We start from the raw sequence: 17,741 nt of genomic DNA on the forward strand, positions 1-17,741 counted from the left end.
AATCATATTTTCATGGAAACGCCAGTTTTAGAAATAGCATCCCTTCTTTATTCGGAGATACTGGCGAGTTCAACCCATGTAATTAGAACGTATAAACAATTTCAATAATTCATGCTATACATTAAGTTATTTTTCTTATAAATGAATACGTGAAATAATATCTATGATAATTTATGAACTTATGTATAAAACTCATAAACTAATGTTTAAACAGACATGTGTGAACTTAGCTGAGAATATTTTTCTCGTTTCAATAATAATAAATGTAATCTATTGCTCTAGCATAAAATACATTTTCATTATTGCTTTAAATGAATTTTGCGTGTCATAGTTAAATATCAAACCAGAAGTAGACCTCGAGTGTACTTTGCCCGTGACTTTGAGAACCATGGGGACCGACTCAGGATTGAGGGGGGATGGGGGGTTCAATAGCGTAATGTGAGGGGAGAACAGCTAGTGTCATTTGTTGGTGAGTGCGCGAGATTGCTATATAAAATATTCATTTTTTTCATAACAGACAGTGGGTGGTGATCTTGTAAAGTGCCAAGTGTTAATTTATTCAACACGGCTAGTTATTAAAAACAAGGTATGAAGAATTAAAATCGCATAATTATTTATTGACCAAAACATCGGCTTTGATGCTGACCCCGAACTAATTTCCAAGGTAATGTAAAATTTGTACATTCGTGGTCATGAGAAAATTTCCTTTCCCTGTACCCTCATTTGATTTCATACTGAATTCTAAGAGTAATTGAAGTCATGGAAAAGATAGTGTAAAACGAATCCAATAACGTGCATATATCGAGAAATCAAAGTATCGGGGAAGTTCTGCAAACCCTACGTGCATCGGCAGGTCAGAAGACAGGGGTGAGATGAGGCAGTGAAAGGAAGAAAGAGAGTGAGAGAGATTACCAAACAGGGAGATTAAAGATTTCGATTTTCTCTCTCACAATCCATGACCACGACATAAACGGAGAGAAATACTAACACAGTAATATATCTCCAAGCTGTAGATTTTCTCTCCTTTTTTTCACGAACAACACCCCCAATCACACACCCAAGCGGTCTCTATAGAGTGTAGAGCTCGGACTTTCAAATATTTTTTTGAAATGAATGAAAAAATGAAAGAGTTGAATTTAAAAAATGGATGAATTTAAAAAAAATAATCGATTCGCAAATACAATAAGGAACAATTAATTTTAAAATTATTTCTTCGGTGGATTGCCAATAATAAATTCATCAATTTTCATAACAGAACATATTTTACGTAATCTATTTGTTAGCTGCTATCCAAGTATCAAAATTTGTGACCTTGGACGCAATAGTGCATTTATCAATAAAACCATTATTGGGGAAATTAAACAAGTAGCAGAATTCAAATACCTATTCAAATACCTTCTGCATAATACATAACACAAAAATTATTTTAGGTTAAATTAAATTTGAAAATTTTTTCAGAAATAATCCTGAACATCAATGATATTTTTTTTCTGAAGTTGCAGAGGAAATGATTTGCCTCCAACTTGGCGTCATCAATTAACACTACCTCCGAATGAAAGTTGTTGTATGAAGCCTATAATATTCCAAGTATTGTTTATTTTATTTCTCACCTAAGAACGATATGTGCTTATCTTTGAGCGAGATTTACTTTCAAGTGTTTATTGAATCACCTCCATCTCCCTTGGCACAACGTGCAAATTTAACCTAATAATGCATTACCTTCCGATTTCTATGGAGGAATTTGCTTCAAGTGGACAACTGCACGCATAAAAATGGGAGCAACACCAAAGTTATTTCCGGGAGTCTTATCAGATGTATAGATGTCACGGTCATTTTTTTCGGGATGATTCATCGGCAGACGAGCACTGATACGGTGTTTAGAAAGAATATTCAAGTTTGAAGGATGAAATTCGTAGCATTGGCAACTTTTTCAGAGCATTATTCAATAAATTCCCACGAAAATCATCTTTGCCCTTGAACGGGATGCTGAAAATGGATTCCATCTCCCCGCTCCTATATATGGTCCAGAGTCTCAGAGAATTCTCACCATTCAATCCTCCGAGCAGTCATGTTGCGTTCCACGATCTTATCCTGCATGGTGGTGTGTATCCTGGGTGAGTCTAGGTCACAAGATTTGAAGTTTAGAAAGCTGTAACTATCAAATCTTCCGTTGTTTCAGTGAAACCCGTAGTTTCGCTCACATATGGGAAGGAGCAACCTTTAATGCGCTCCATTTTTTGTAGAAATTAATTAGAAATAACTTACTTAAAGATAAACTAACTTCCTTCGATCGTGAACCAATCTGCGTGAGAAAGGGAGAGCAGCGAACTTTGACAACTATCCGCGCTGTAACTCACTCAATTTTTCATTTATACCTGTGAATGCATTTTAATTCGCTTAAAAACTTATGCTCACTTTCACCATTCATGCATTGGCAAAATGACAGAAGGCCGTATTCAAAAGCGCAGTTCTGTGTTCGACTTCACAGTCCTGTAAATGAGATCCGCCAAGTTTTTTTTTCCGTGAGGCCGTGCTTCATCTTCTATTTCGTTCGCCTTATAGATTCAGCATTATCTCTCCGACTTCCTTAAACGTTTGTTTCTTTAAAAGGACTCCCGAGGATCCAGCGCTCTCTTCCCGATGGAAAGATCGTGGGTGGATCCTACGCCCCCATTGAGTCCTATCCGTACCAGGTAAGTCCGTCAAATATTAATTTTTAAAATTCAGTCATGTAATTCTTTTCCTCGTTCATCATATTTTCTTCGACTTATTTAATTTTAGTGCACCACATTGTCCCACCAAATTGGCTGAAATTGCTTGATCGTTTTTCGTGGAAAAATGTTTTTATACCATTAAGTTTACCATTTACGCAATTAGTTATGGAATAAAGTGTTTGTTTCGGTCTCCCTTTATCAATAAGGGCTTTCAAACGTGATGATGTGGAGATTAAATAGCCAAAATTTTAAATAAATTATTTCGACTCTCTTTTTGATTAAATAAATTTCGTAGGGAAATAGCAGTTTCCTCAGTTCTTAGTCAAGATATTAAAAATTAAATAAGGGAAAGTATTACGCTTTCGAAATTGGATTTCATATTTTCGCTTTTATATTTTTCATTGCCAATTTCTCCAATTTTCAGCTCTCTCTGCGCTGCAATGGGCGTCATATTTGCGGAGCATCCATTATCAGCGCCAATTATGCAGTGACCGCAGCTCATTGCACCGACGGGTGGGTAAACAATTCTAATCAGTAAATATTTTTAACCTTAAGCTAACTAATTTTATTCGTTATTTTTAACCCAGGTATTTTCCTCAGGACAATTAAGGAGTGAAAGGTTAAGTCCCTTGAAGGTATTTTTCAGTATTAGTATCATGCCATTATTTGACCCCATGCATTGAGGTGATACAGTGCTACCCCGATGGATGTTAACTACTATCACGTCATTGAAATATTCTGACCATGTTAATTGATTCTCCGTCTGCGGCTCTATTTCATAAAAGCTATTTAATATTTGAAAAATGAGTTCGCTAAATATTTTTTTTCCAAAAATAAAAGACGCTTTTACATGAGTTTGAGGAAAAAACCTTTCAATTTTTCACCAAACCCTTAACTTTAGCATTTACAAAGCCATTGCAATATAGATTTGTCAGTTGTTTACAAGAAAACCGATTCTCTTTTTTCACAGATTATCCTCATGGGAAATTTCTTTGAAGGCTGGAAGTGTGTACAAAAACAGAGGAGGCGTCGTCCATGACGTAGCCAGGATAATTCAAAATCCCGGTTTTGGGTACAAGTTGGATTACGACATCTCTCTCTTAGAGGTAACAGCGGATAAATATATTTTTAACGTGACATAAAGGGCACAGATGGGTGCAGTTGAAAGTTTGAATTTGTTACACAGGCGCGCTTTTACCAATGCATCACGAGGGGGTATAGTGATGCTTGATGAGACCTTCATGCTCCCTCATATGTGAAACAATCAATGAAACAATTCCTCCTTGTTATCCTTAAATTTTGTTACTAATTCTGTATTGATTAGAAGGGGCATTTAACTAGTATTTTTATAATATTTTCTAAGGAGAGCTATGATCTACACTTTCACCAACACCAGTGAAAAATTCGAAAATTCGAAATTGAAATATTTTCTGCAAAGAATGATGACTTAATATAATTGTCCTTAAATTATTTAGCATCGAAGATTTTCGGAAGAATTTGAATGCAGTCTTAAGTGAGAAAAACCCTCTACTACCTTTTTATAACTATGATAATTGATCGAATTGAAAATCAGGTTGGATTTGTATGAATTCAACATTCCTAGGTATATTTTTAGTGTCTTAAACTTACAGTAGTCATACTTTTTGAATTAAAGGGTCAATTTATTATGAGCTTATGTAAGGAACAAAAGATTATTTGACCCACATGTGATTATTTTGTTATAATTGTAGTAAAATGATTTGAATTAATTATTTTTTATTTGTATCTTTGTCATCAGTATTTACTTGATATAAAATTTGTTAAAAATCATATATTTAAATGAAAATGCTCACCCTTTATCTGTTTTTCCTAGTTCATTTTTCTTCTAATCTCTCTTCGGAAAACTGCAGGTAGCGACTCCGTTCATGTTTGACGCTACCATTCAGCCAATTCCCTTGCCTTCTCCGGAAGAACGTGTAATCCCTGGAACGGTAGCCGATGTGTCTGGTTGGGGAACGACATCTGTGAGTCGTAAAAAAAATAAGAACACTGAACAAAACCTCTTGAATCTTAAATTTATAACGGTTTGGATGTCATCCGATTGAAAAATAATTTGCTTTGTACTTTCCATTCAAAAATGTAACTAGTCCGGAGGACAAGGCTCGTCTGAACTTCTCCACGTAAATGTGCCTGTAGTCGATGAAGTCACCTGCAGTGGCGTGTACAGTGATTTAACTGACAGAATGCTCTGTGCCGGATCAGAATGGGAAGATTCCTGTCAGGTAATGTAATGAGGATTTTTTTTAATCTCTGTACGAGGAACGATCTATCACTGGATGAGATGACCCTGGTGGCGGCGGGGTAAAATTCTCACCTGCCAACCCAGAGGTCGCGGATTCCATTCCCGCCTTGGTGGATTTTCCTCCACCCAGAACTTGGGTGTTTTTAATTTTCTTCAATGTCATGTTTAGGGATTAGGTGGAATAATAGACTTCAATAGAGTCTCAATATTGGCCTAATAAAGATTAATTACATTTTTCAGACACCAAACTTCAACTTTTGTAAGCGATTGTCACATTGCATTACTCTGATGCATGTTTATATAGACGTAATTTATGTACACTCTTTTCCAGAACTAAGACCTTTTTTAATTTTACCTCAGACAAAACATAATTTTTATCATTCAGAGTAGTCTACAGATCACGGTAGGAGTTATGGATGAATCCATTAACTAAATCACTGTTACGCTTCTAAGCCGAAAAATATATCTACCACCCTGCATTGCAATGAATAAACCTTCATCTCCAATACCGACCTTCATTGCGTCTTAAGTGGTCACTCTATCCTTTGTTTCCTCTTGCTATCTCGTTTGCCCAACATTCTTCCACCCATCAGCCTACAGCGTTACATAGCCAGCCATTAAAACCATTTCTCGTGCCTTCACTAGAACTTCTTGCGAAAACCCTCTCTCCACTCTTACCATACTTGAACTTTTATGTGTGTTTTTCTTTTAGCCCATTTCACTTTTTCAATTCTCCTCAACACACATAACTCGCAAGCTTCTGTTCTACTCTTATCCTGACTTAGGTCTTCTCCAGCCCAAATCAACATTGTAGTCAAATCCCGACGCTGACTATCTAGTTTAGTGTGTGTAGGCCCCCCTCCCCTACCACATCCTATTGGTGGCTCACAGGGTACTAAAAAAAGAAATAAAACAACGGTATCTTGTCTGCTCCTATATTCCTCACATGCTGCTGCTTTTCTCTTTTCTGGAATGAAATGGAATTAATATCCACCAAACGAAGTCCTCAGGTCAAAATCTCTCCCATAAATGTGCATGTAAAATCTTTTATTTCCATGTTTCATTAGACCCTTAATTAGCCATGCATACATGGCATATAACCCCACCTCCCTGTGCATTTTCCTTTCCTTTGACGCCCCCTTTATATTTAACTCAATTACGGTTATCTTTCCTCAACTACCTTATATCCTCTCTTACTTTCAAAACTTATTGTGCTAATATCTTTATCATGCAGTTCTTATACGCAGCATTTCCATCCATCCTTATTCCTTTCTTTATCAATTGATATATTTTTCCCCCGTATTTCCCCCCAATTCCTATACATCCTAACCTCACCCACTCATTACTGGTTTTCATTATAAGCTTGTAAAAGTGGCGTTAAGAAAGTACGTTTTTTGGAAACTATAAAAATGGGGATAGCGTTATTTTAAGATTGAGCAATCGGATCGGGATAAATCGTGCTCTACATTAAATAAAAACGAAGTCTACTTTCAACTACAACCATGCCTAAGTACTTTTACTTCTCTTTGGAATGACTTGAAGGATATCTATGTAGGCGCTCGAAATGAAATGAATATTGAATTGTAAATAAATATTCAATATGAGTTGATTAATTTCATTTTTATGTTTTATTTACGATTAAATATTGAAATAATAACATTTGAAATCAATTATTGAATACTGAGGCGTAAATATTTTAATACTGTTAAATATGAAACAATCGTATCTAGCATTACCGCTTTCATTTTGTTTTAAATACATTTTATGGCTATTTCATTACTAATTTTAAGAAGCTATCAGCCTTGCGTGTATCATAAAACTGTATCATCCGTACGATGACTAATCATAAAGGATTAAGTGAAAGAAATAGCTGAAAATCATATGATTTTGTTTATTTTTCAGGGAGATTCCGGTGGGCCTCTGGTGCAAAATGGGAAGCTGGTTGGGATTGTTTCCTATGGATATGGCTGTGCTTCTCCTGGCTTTCCTGGCGTGTACTCAAGAGTGTCAGCTCTCCGCGACTGGATCTCAGAAAACTCAGGAGTCTAGGAATCTCTTAACATAATAATCTCATTCTTTTGTACGTAATTAATCGAAAAATAAATTATATTAACTATTAATGTATTTTCTTACTTGTGAATTTCCTGAATTTCGGCGAACATATTTGTAATTTTTATTTTCAATATTTGATAAAAGCAGTCATAAAGCAGATAAAGCAGTTATTTGCACATAAATAATTTTATGAATGGTAGGCAATGATTTTTGGCATGGGAGCCATAGAAAAAATTTGCTAAAACTTCACGTCCTTCGAACTTTTATTTATTAAAATCGATTACTGACATAAATAATAAAGTGGCCAATGCGATTATTAGAAATCTTTGGGCCTTTAAATTAGAAATGTTTTATGTATTTACCAGGCAAAATGGAATACCACAGGAGCAAAGCGCACTTGGCACACGCGAGGGGTACTACTACCGTTACTTTGCTAATTTATAGAATCCTAATAAGGGTGGCCGACTACTTGAAAGCGAAATGCATCGGGCACAGAATTGAAGAGGAGAGAGATGATCCAGAATAAGTTGTATCCGAGGTGGGGGAGCGGCAGAAGAAGAACTCCGTTTAGGGCGAGGAAATGTCCATGTTGATAATTAGATCGGGGTTGATGGGGACAAGGAAACTGCCACGTTCATGGTGCAAAATAACTATGAACAAAGCCAGTGAATATGACTTCCCGAAATGTCGATCTTTCAAAGATACAGGCCCACATTTGTACCTACCTTTGCCCACCAAAGACCCACCGACGTCCAGGATTGCACGATTTTAAATAATGCTACACCGAATAAACGGGGCGGTTCATCCATAGGCACCGTACAATATTTTTCTCAAGCTTCAATCTCCTCTAATCCCTGACATTTACTGGTCAAGGACAGGCGATAAGGCAGGAAAAGAAATCTAAGTCAATAGGCATTCTGTGAGAAGTGAATTCCAAAGTGCCTAAAAGGTATACTCACGGTATTCAGTTGGATCATGAAGGATGGACAAAATAATTCTCCCAATATTAGTCATTTCTCTGCTGGTTCCTCTTTAGTCAAGGTTAAATTACAATATTTAGAAAAGTCAACCATCCTTTATATTACGACATGAAATACATAAAATTTCATTAAAATAAACGAGCCATTTACGAAAATTGCATTCTATTCTTCCCCTTTTTATTTCCTGCTTCCCTGGCAAAAGCCTAGTAAAAGGAATGAATGATCAATCTACTCCTATTCTCTATTAAACATTCAATTCTTATATTCACTCCACCCTACGTCTTCTTGAAGCCTGCGAAGCAAAAAGACACCACAGTCTGATTGCAGTCTACATTTATTTCTACAAGTGACCTCATTATAGCTATGGCATTAAGTGCAACTCTATAATTTCTTTATCTCTTCTGACTGGATTCATAATTGTCCTTTCTTACCTTAATAGTGTGCATGAATCTACCCTTATTATTTCCTGACAGTGCTGTCGCTTTACTATACAGTTCACCCATTTCAATGGCTGTCAGTAACTTCTACGCATGCCCGCACTACATCTTCCATCAAGCTTCTTTAGCCCTATTAGTTTCCCACCTCCCTTTGTTATCTATCTCTTTGTAAATCTTTCCACCTAATTCTGTGTTCACACATTTCCATTTCCTTCTCTCGTCTACTTTCCTATTAATCTATTCTGAATTTTATGATTTTTTCACCCCCTTTCCCTATTTGTTTCATTTGTGACTTTCAGTTTGCTTTGTAATGATGTTCCCAACATTATTCTATTTTACTTCATGTTATTTTTTCAACAGCTTCCTATTACTCCTTTGTTTTCGCTCTGGTTAAAGCTTCTTTGAAAGCCAATCAATAAAAAGTGAGGATAAATATTTTAGTCACATAAGTTACAGAATATAAATTAACAGATTCAGAATAGCATTCTAGAGGGTTCGTCCGGAAAATAAGTGTACTGACTCCTGGGCTGGGCGCGCCGCTCCAGGCGCGCCCAGCACCGCTCTGACGGGCTGCGATTGGAGGAGGGTATGTTGGCAAGCGACGCTGAAAAAGGCAGTCGGCTCTGAGCTGTGGTGTAGTGAGGAGCTCTGTTAACGCGAACCTCCACGCTCGACCCACGTCACGGAACGCGATGCCGAAGCAGCGTTATTCCATCAAATTTGCGGTAAAGCTTGGGAAATCGTCTACCGAAACTGTTGGTATGATTAACCAGGCTTACGAGGAGTCAGCCATGTCCAGAAACATGATCTTTCGGTGGCACAAGATGTTCGTGGAGGGCAGAGAAGAGGTCGACGACGAGTCTTCGAGAGGTTCCCGATGATGCCTTCGCGGGAGCGTTCCAGGAATGGGAACGCCGCTGGAACAAGTGTATCGACTCACAAGGGTCCTATTTTGAGGAATATTAGCTTAAGATATGTAAAAGTGTAATAATTTTTTTCCCCGAGCTCAGTACACTTATTTTCCGGACGAACCCTGTAAAGATGGCGGCCTAACTGTAAAAACATCAAATGTATACTTGCCTTTTCTTTGTGTTTCTGAGTTGTGATAAGATTTTCATCCAAGTTTTTCAGTAAATGCTAAAGAGCCTTCATTTTCAAGTATTTCAAAGTTTACACACATACCGATGGAAATATATATATATATATATATATATATATATATATATATATATATATATATATATATATATATATATATATATATATATATATATGTATTAATATATGTTCATGCATGCACAATGATATTGAGAGAAAAAAGGAATATGAACACACAATAATTTCTCTTTAAAACATTTCACACTTTTACTCTTTCATTGATAGATATTATAAAACTTTCACATGTAAATCTTGTACATTAATGTAATAGGATAAACTTTTGTAAATATTAACTTAATATAACAAAATATTTTGTCTGAGCATTCATTATTTCAGAGTCAAAATACTCCAGATTAAAATTTTGATTGCCTGTTTGTTTGAGATAAAATAAGCAAGAATTAGGTACAGGAAATTCCAGAGATTGCTTTTGATTGTTCAATAGTAGTTGCAATTCAAGGCCATATCAGCAGTTACAATAGATCCATTTTAATTTAGCACAAGTAGGAAGTGCCATAAGGATCAAAGTAAGCAATTCATCTAATATTGTGCTAGAATTTGTAGATAGGAATGTGTATACTTTTATACAAACATCCACCTTTTATAGGGAAAAATCACAACTTTATCACAGATTGCCTGCAGTTCTTGGCTGCCAATGAAAACCTTGGTATTACCATTAGAGTTAACTCTTGAATAGTAGTTATATTCCCATATGTTTTCTTATCCATTTACGGATTGGATTAATAGCAGCATATACTACAGGTTTATTTGAGTCAAAGCAATGTTGGCCCCATGATACCATTCCCACAAGCTTTCCCCTGGAAACAAGAGGTCCTCCAGTGTCACCCTGTAATGAGAAGTATGTTTACATTTATGCAATCAAGGTACACAAATGCATGTATAAATGTCATGTGTGACTACAGAAAATCTGCAGGGCAAATGAAAAATTTTAAAAAAGAAAGGCATGCGACAGCTTATGATACAACAGAAAGTCAAATGAATAAAATTATGATTCTTTTCCATTCGTATGCAGAGTAAAACTTAAATTAAAATAGCCAATGAAAAACAATCATTTAATTTTTATGGCTTATATTATATATACTACCTTGATCAAAAATTTCCCGGAATTTATTCAGAAAATTAAAAATACAAGTTTATTCATCTAAATCTATATTGTCCCCTTCAAAGTAATCCCCATCGACTGCAACACACTTATGCCAGCGCTTGATCCAATCCTCGAAACATTTTTTATATTCGGTTTTCGGTATGTCCATCAGTGCTTCCTGCGATTTTTCCATTACTTCCTCTCGGCTGCTAAAACGCGTTCCCCGTAATGGTTTTTTAACTCGATTGAACAGAAAGAAGTCACAGGGAGCCAAATCAGGTGAATTCGGTGGCTGTTGGATGGTATTTGTTGCATTTTTCGTCAAAAAATTACGAATAATGATAGCACTGTGCGACGGTGCGTTATCATGGTGCAAAATCCACGAGTTTTCTGCCCACATTTCTGGTCTCTTTCGGCGAATTGCTTCACGCAAACGTCTCATAACGCCCAAATAATACTCTTTGTTTACTGTCTGGCCTTCTGGCAAAAATTCATGATGCACTACACCGTTGTAATCCATGAAAACCGTCAGCATTGCCTTCTTTTTTGACTGAAAACGACGTGGTTTTTTTGGTCTCGGCTCATTTGGTGAACGCCATTCACTTGCCTGATGTCTGGATTGCGTGTCGTACTCATAAACCCACGTCTCGTCTCCAGTAATGATCCTTTTGATGAATGTGGGATCGGATTCAGCCTCGCAAATCATGTCTTTTGCGACGTCAACACGGTCTCTTTTTTGCATGAAATTGAGGTCTTTTGGAACCAACTTTGCTGCTACACGACGGAAACCCAAATCATTAACCACAATGTCTTGGGCGGATCCATAGGCAATGTTCAAGTCCTCCGCTATTTCTCTGATGGTTAATTTGCGGTTATTGACCAACATTTCTTTTACTTTATCAATTTTTTCACCGACTTTCGATGTCGATGGTCTGCCACTGCGTTCATCATCTTCGATTGACTCACGACCACTTCTGAACCGCTCGTGCCACTGGTAAACGACCGTTTTTTTTAGAGAATCGTTGCCGAAACACTTTTCCAACATTTCCAACGTCCGTGCGCCACTAAATCCGTTTTTTACGCAAAATTTAATACAAGTTCGTTGTTGCAAATTTAAATCCATTTCTGCAATTGTAAAAAATCGCCAACACACACAGAGATAGATGTACTCTTGGCTACGTAACTTTTGCAAATGTCAAGTTATGACACTAAGATTTAAAGGGAATATCAACAACAGATGTACCAATTTAACAAAAAAAACAGAACTCAAATCGGAACGATGGGAGCGCCACACGGTGGTTATTCCGGGAACTTTTTGGTCAAGGTAGTATATATATATATATATATGTGAGTATATTGAGATAGATTTACCAAAACTCTCCCCATGAACATTTCCTTATCAGAGAATACGATTTAATATCACTCACCCTCACAGGTTGACTGAATACAAATGAAATTGAACAAACCCTCATGACTTAATAAAATAATAAAAAAGCTATAACAGCCATAATAAGTGAGCATCACTCATCCCCCAATGAAAACAAAATTTTATTGTGATGGTTTGTGGGGAAAGAAATTCCATGACAGTGACCAACCACAACCTCTCAACCAGATTTGTGGGAATGTTACTTCCTTGCCAGTAACCAACTACAGACCCAAACACTGAAACCCAATTGAGATCATCAAAGGGTTAAAGGAACTCCATTAAGGATACCTGGGTTTATGAACAGAAATACACTATCTGTAACTGTTTATGGGAATAGATTCCAAGCCACAAAAAAATACAGAGCTGACACACTCACAATCACTCAGAAAAACAATCACTCACACATTCAAAAAGGGCCTCACTACTGGGAGAAAATTACTCAAATTGAGCAAAGTTAGCAAAAAAACTGGACAAGACAAGAGTGTGCATACAACCTTTTGTTGTAAGTCCTTTTTTTCCTTCAGTTCGCTGAGGAGGGCTACATTGTAGCCAAAATATGCGTATCTGACTCAAACTCTCTTCTTGATGATGTCAGTACTTCATAAGTTTAAAGAGTTAATATTGGCTTCCGTAAAGAGTTTAATAATCACATTGAGGATACAATATGCTGAAGTAGCCTTAGGATTTCAATGCTAAAATGGATTTAACTTGGAAAACTGTATCTTAACTTATTGACTTGCTTGATTAGGAATACCTGAAATACTTATATAATAATGAGTCAACTTTCTTTCCCCATGCTAAAATTTCTTAAGTATTTATCATAAATGCATATGACTGAGCGATGTCGAAGTAAGAAAAGCTCCAAATATGGTTTATTTGATCAGGCAAATGTTTACTTCATAATTTTTACTACAGAAGTGAAGATAAAACAATTACCTACTTTGAGAAAGCTCTCCAGAGAAGTTTGGAAACATATCTCAGATATCACCAGTTCAAATGGTTCCACACATTCAGAAGATGTAGCATATGAAATAACTTCAGCACAGACTGAGTCTCTTGATTCTTATAGTTACATATCAATTTCCCGGCATGATTTAAAATAACTTCTAATAAAATATACAAGGTCATCTACATACAAGTTCTAGTTGAAGCAATCATGGAGTACTTGTCCCAATTATATATGAACTGGTACTTCATTTTTCTGAAATTTTCACTTGTCACAGCAACTCTTTGTCATGTTATACTAATTATATTATATTCTTCTTATGACAGTAATTAGTTATCAAACAAACTCCAATAATAATTTACATTATTAATCAACATTTAGACTATTTCCGTCCAATAAATAAGGAATCAGAACATAATTTCACAAAATATTACCTTTTCCAGGAATAATTTAGAAAAGATGCCTGGGGAACTTCAAAGTAACAATCAGATACTTTCCAATCTCCAAACTGCAAGTTTTTTCTACCCTCATTACATGTTTTAATTCATTCCTCCTATCCACCAAATTTGAAAAGTTTTTAAAAACTCTAATAAATGTAAAGCTGAAACAATAATGAAAACTAAATAGGGGGCCGAATTACACTGGATAGTGGGAAAATAAACAGTTTCACTTGCCTGACAGGAGTTCTCAGGGTGTTCAGAATCACCAGCACATATCATGCGCTTTGTTAATCCTTTGTGATGTGTCTTACACATTTTAATAGAGTAAATAGTAACATTAGCATATTTAAAATCCATTGATTCTTTCTCCTCTCCATCCTATTTTGGAGAAAGGGATTATTTTTAGCATAGTTTATGTTCATGTTTATTTTTATTGAGTAGTTAATAAAAAGAAACAGACATCTGGGAAGTACACTATACTCATAACCTGTAAATCATTTAATAAGTAAACAGAGTCATGAAGATGGCTTACTTCATATTCCCTCTTACAGAGTTTTTATCATAAAATACTGAATAATTTAAGTTACCTTGGTCGTGCCCCATCCGGATACATTAGCATGCATATTAGGATGCACTTTTTCATGAACTTTGGGCAAAGCTACTGGGGTTAAATCCACCCCATTCATTGTTTTGAAGGGCCATTTAGCCTGAAAAAGTGTTTGTAATATTAGGGAAAGAGTTTTTAATTTCATGGTGGATTAGATTTTATGATAAGAGGAAAGGCAGAGAAAACATATACATTTATTTGTCTGTTCTTAATGAATGGCACCGAGGAGTTCACATTTTTGTTTATCCTTCCATGTGGCTAATGAAGCATCATGGTTTTAACCCACTCCCCAATTATCTGAGAAAATTATAGCAACATTGTATACAGGTGCACATGGTTAATAACTAATGTGAACATTGTAACAATTTTATCCTAACCTCCAACAGTAACATTATAATGTAGCATTGTGCAATCAGTATGCAAAATTTCCACCAAAATAAAGCAGCTCTCAAATAACCTCCATAAATCCTCTCTTACATTCCAATCACACAATTATATTTTGCAAGAAGGAAAGCTGTACTTTTTAGTGCAGTCATAGCCAGAAATAAAATAGATTCAACTTTAAACTGAATTCAGCCCCAACCACATGACAGCTGCAAATATAAAGAAATGTAGTTTCCAGTACTTTGTCAGCCAACAAAGAACTGAAATCAACATTTCTCTATCTTCAGCTATCTATCAGACAATCAGCCATGGTGCAAACTAACCCTGATAATGAATGAATACTTTCAGGGACTGTACAATCCCATGAGGTATACACATCATATGAGTCTTTGACACAGGTATATTTTGTTCAATGTAATTTTCTAGATTTAACCGCACTAAAATTGTTTTCAGACCTTCTGATATAGCAACTAAAATTGCAAATGCTTGTAGAAAAATATTACCGAAGTGAAGTCATTATTGTTTGTGAAATCCAGGTAAGTTAAATCTCTGAGTGAGAGAAAATATTATCACTTAAAGTCCATGTGGTGAGATGGAAGTTGAAGTAACTTCCATTGACAGCAAAGTGCTTTGATGTTTTAAAAAGGAGAGCTCAAATGCATCCCTAGCATGTTACAAGCATCCTTAGGCAAGAATAAATTAAATTTGGGTCATTTTCTGCCAGCCTTAAGGATAACTCCACCATAGCACATGAAATTTTGCATCAAGAGATGGAAATGTGAAGAGATTCTGTTAATCCATCTTTTCAAATACCTACCGCTACTTTTAACACTATTAGTGTTAAAAAAACGTTCATAACAGCTTGTGCATACCAATATCCTGCAAAGGCAAATAATTTTCAGATGTTTCAATGCAATGCATTGTGTTGTGGGAACTTTGCATGACATGTTAGCATGGGTGTAACATTGTGGGCCCTAACAACAATATTGCTTGCAGGGGTAACTCTTCCCATTGTGATGTATAAGTACTGGTGTCACAACATCATTTATAACTAGGTTTCTTTCAAAACATTTCTGCAAAACTTGCACTAAAAACATTTCCAATGCCCTTATTTAAAGGAATCTCATTGCAAAAATAACCATGTGGCTACAAAGGAGGACTAGAAATGGTACTAATTATTAATGATCAAGGAGTTAAAATTGAAACAGTTCCTCAAAAAACAACAACTCACCTTCAGTAGTGCATAGTCAAAGTCAAGAGTGTGTTCATCAAAATTAGGATGGGTAACAATGGTGGTTATTGGAAAACTGACAACTTCATCTGCTGATTTTCCAACCCTTAGGCTCAGATCTGATTTCTTCTTCCTATGTTTCAATACAGGAAATTCTGATTAATATGATAGGGGTTAGAGAATCACGAACATCATGTAAGTCACCATTGATTGGTAATTTAAGGGAATAAAATAATTAATTCCAAGGAAAAGTTGGCTATTTACAATTCAGAGGGTGAGCACTTGGGAACAAAGCAGGTTCATGTGTGTAACGGCAAAATTGATGTTGAAATCAGAGATATACAGAAAATATGATGAAGCTACTTTGTTAAAAATAGACAGGTTAGATGGGAATACAAGTAAAATGACCAGTAATGCGATGTGCAATGAAGTTTCTAATTTCTGAGCAAAGAGAGTGTTTGATCACCATTCTCACTTATTTTTGGTAACTGTATACAATTTTTTTGACATTTTTCAGAACTTCTATGGACGAATGAGAGTGAATAGGAGTTTATGTTACCAGTCAACCTCCCTCATACTCCAAATTTCCAGGGAGAATAATTATCATCCAAGCCCTTATAACTTGAGGACAGTAAAGTGGGACTCTAGATCTGCATCCACCAGTGAACACATCATGTCACATAGAAAACTAACAAAAGTATATTCTATGAAATGTCTAATATATGTTTTAGGTAGCTGCCTGCTTACTTTAATTGGAGAGAATACAAAATACAGTTTTGATAGAATTTGGAACTTAAAAATATGAACCTCAATCCATTAAATTGCATCCTACATGCAAGGCTGCGATCTGTATTCCTCTATTTCTAAATTTTTATGAGTTTTGAGGTCTGAGGTTGCTGGATTTCACCAAAATCATAGTCAGACTAAGGTTCAAAACTTATGAGGGAATTATTTCTTTATTTTTAAATTTCTCTTTTGCTTAGTAGAAAAGTAAAAATAACTGGAGCCATAAACTGTGAATCAATTAATGCAAGCATATGGCTGGGATTAAATTATTATTGAGGCTTAAAATATATTTAGTGATTAAGGTGAAATAATTTTCTGAAGAATTCACATCAGCACACAAATGTTCGTGGATGAATCATATTTGTAAACCTTATGAATGCACTGGGGGTAATTGATTATGTAATGGGCTCAGAGGGATCACAATTTTTTCCCCTTCTCTGAAATTTTTAAATTATCTGTTGACCTGTTTCCTCCTGGGACTCTGATAAATCATTCGCGTGTTCTCAACATCATGTGTCCCAAGAATTGAATTACCAGAAATAAAATGATTCTATGCCCAAACAGGACTTCAACATACAACATTGGGTTTAATAGGTGGTCAACTCACCCACCTGACTAACCTTGCCAGCATTCATCATTATGCATTCAGCAATTAGTGTAAGTTTTCAAAAGCCATTTCAGTTGGTAAATATATGCCTAGGATAAATTTTTCATGATACTGAAAAAACTCAATGATTCTTTTTTAAGTAATCCATACTTAGCATGATAACTTTAAGAAAAAAATTGAATGAGTATATACAAGCAAAGCTTTTAGTTGATATTTTTTCAAAGGTTTGAAACTAGTAATTTAAAATAATGAAAAATAGAAATAATGTGGAGAAAAATAAAATAAATTTAAATATTTTTAGAAAAACGTACTTACACCTGTGCACAATGAGCTGTTGTAATAGCCCATTCAGAGCTTACCATTGTCGCCCCACATATGAAAACATCTCCATTATAAAGAGACAGCTGTTGGAAATCAAATGCTTCAAATTTATTACATTTCTTTGATTGTAGGTACATAGGTATCAATCTACCCAATTGTAAATCAAATAACTAATTAATATCAAATTAAAAGTAGCCTATAAAAACAAAATCTATCGGCAACATTACCATAGAATGTTTTCTCTTCATATGAACTTCCAGAATTAAGCA

The 17,741-nt window shown here is 35.6% G+C and overlaps 2 protein-coding genes across 2 annotated transcripts; one reads left to right on the forward strand and one right to left on the reverse strand.

Moving 5' to 3' along the window:
* Window positions 1-2,095: 2,095 nt before the first annotated feature.
* LOC139696677 (trypsin-1-like) lies at window positions 2,096-7,044 on the forward strand. The gene is made up of 6 exons (XM_071595506.1): window positions 2,096-2,114; window positions 2,611-2,693; window positions 3,139-3,227; window positions 3,685-3,820; window positions 4,841-4,975; window positions 6,898-7,044. The coding sequence occupies exons 1-6, from the start codon at window positions 2,096-2,098 to the stop codon at window positions 7,042-7,044; spliced, it is 609 nt and encodes a 202-aa protein (XP_071451607.1).
* Window positions 7,045-10,319: 3,275 nt separating this feature from the next.
* On the reverse strand, window positions 10,320-17,513 carry LOC139696684 (trypsin-1-like). Its single transcript, XM_071595519.1, has 4 exons — window positions 17,467-17,513; window positions 15,759-15,891; window positions 13,771-13,914; window positions 10,320-10,466 (listed from the first exon to the last, which is right to left on the reverse strand). The coding sequence occupies exons 1-4, from the start codon at window positions 17,511-17,513 to the stop codon at window positions 10,320-10,322; spliced, it is 471 nt and encodes a 156-aa protein (XP_071451620.1).
* Window positions 17,514-17,741: the final 228 nt, after the last annotated feature.

Source organism: Hetaerina americana, unplaced genomic scaffold (assembly GCF_022747635.1).
Source record: "Hetaerina americana unplaced genomic scaffold, ioHetAmer1.1.p SCAF_1, whole genome shotgun sequence".
NCBI lineage: Eukaryota > Metazoa > Arthropoda > Insecta > Odonata > Calopterygidae > Hetaerina > Hetaerina americana.

Coding starts and splice junctions, on each gene's coding strand:
- LOC139696677 (XM_071595506.1), top strand. Junction 2,694..3,138: donor TTGAGTCCTATCCGTACCAG/GTAAGTCCGTCA, acceptor TCCAATTTTCAG/CTCTCTCTGCGCTGCAATGG. Junction 3,821..4,840: donor ACGACATCTCTCTCTTAGAG/GTAACAGCGGAT, acceptor AAATGTAACTAG/TCCGGAGGACAAGGCTCGTC.
- LOC139696684 (XM_071595519.1), bottom strand. CDS start 17,513: ATGGTAAGCTCTGAATGGGCTATTACAACAGCTCATTGTGCACAGGT. Junction 15,892..17,466: donor ACAGCTCATTGTGCACAGGT/GTAAGTACGTTT, acceptor ATTGAAACATAG/GAAGAAGAAATCAGATCTGA. Junction 13,915..15,758: donor TTGACTATGCACTACTGAAG/GTGAGTTGTTGT, acceptor TCTCCAAAATAG/GATGGAGAGGAGAAAGAATC.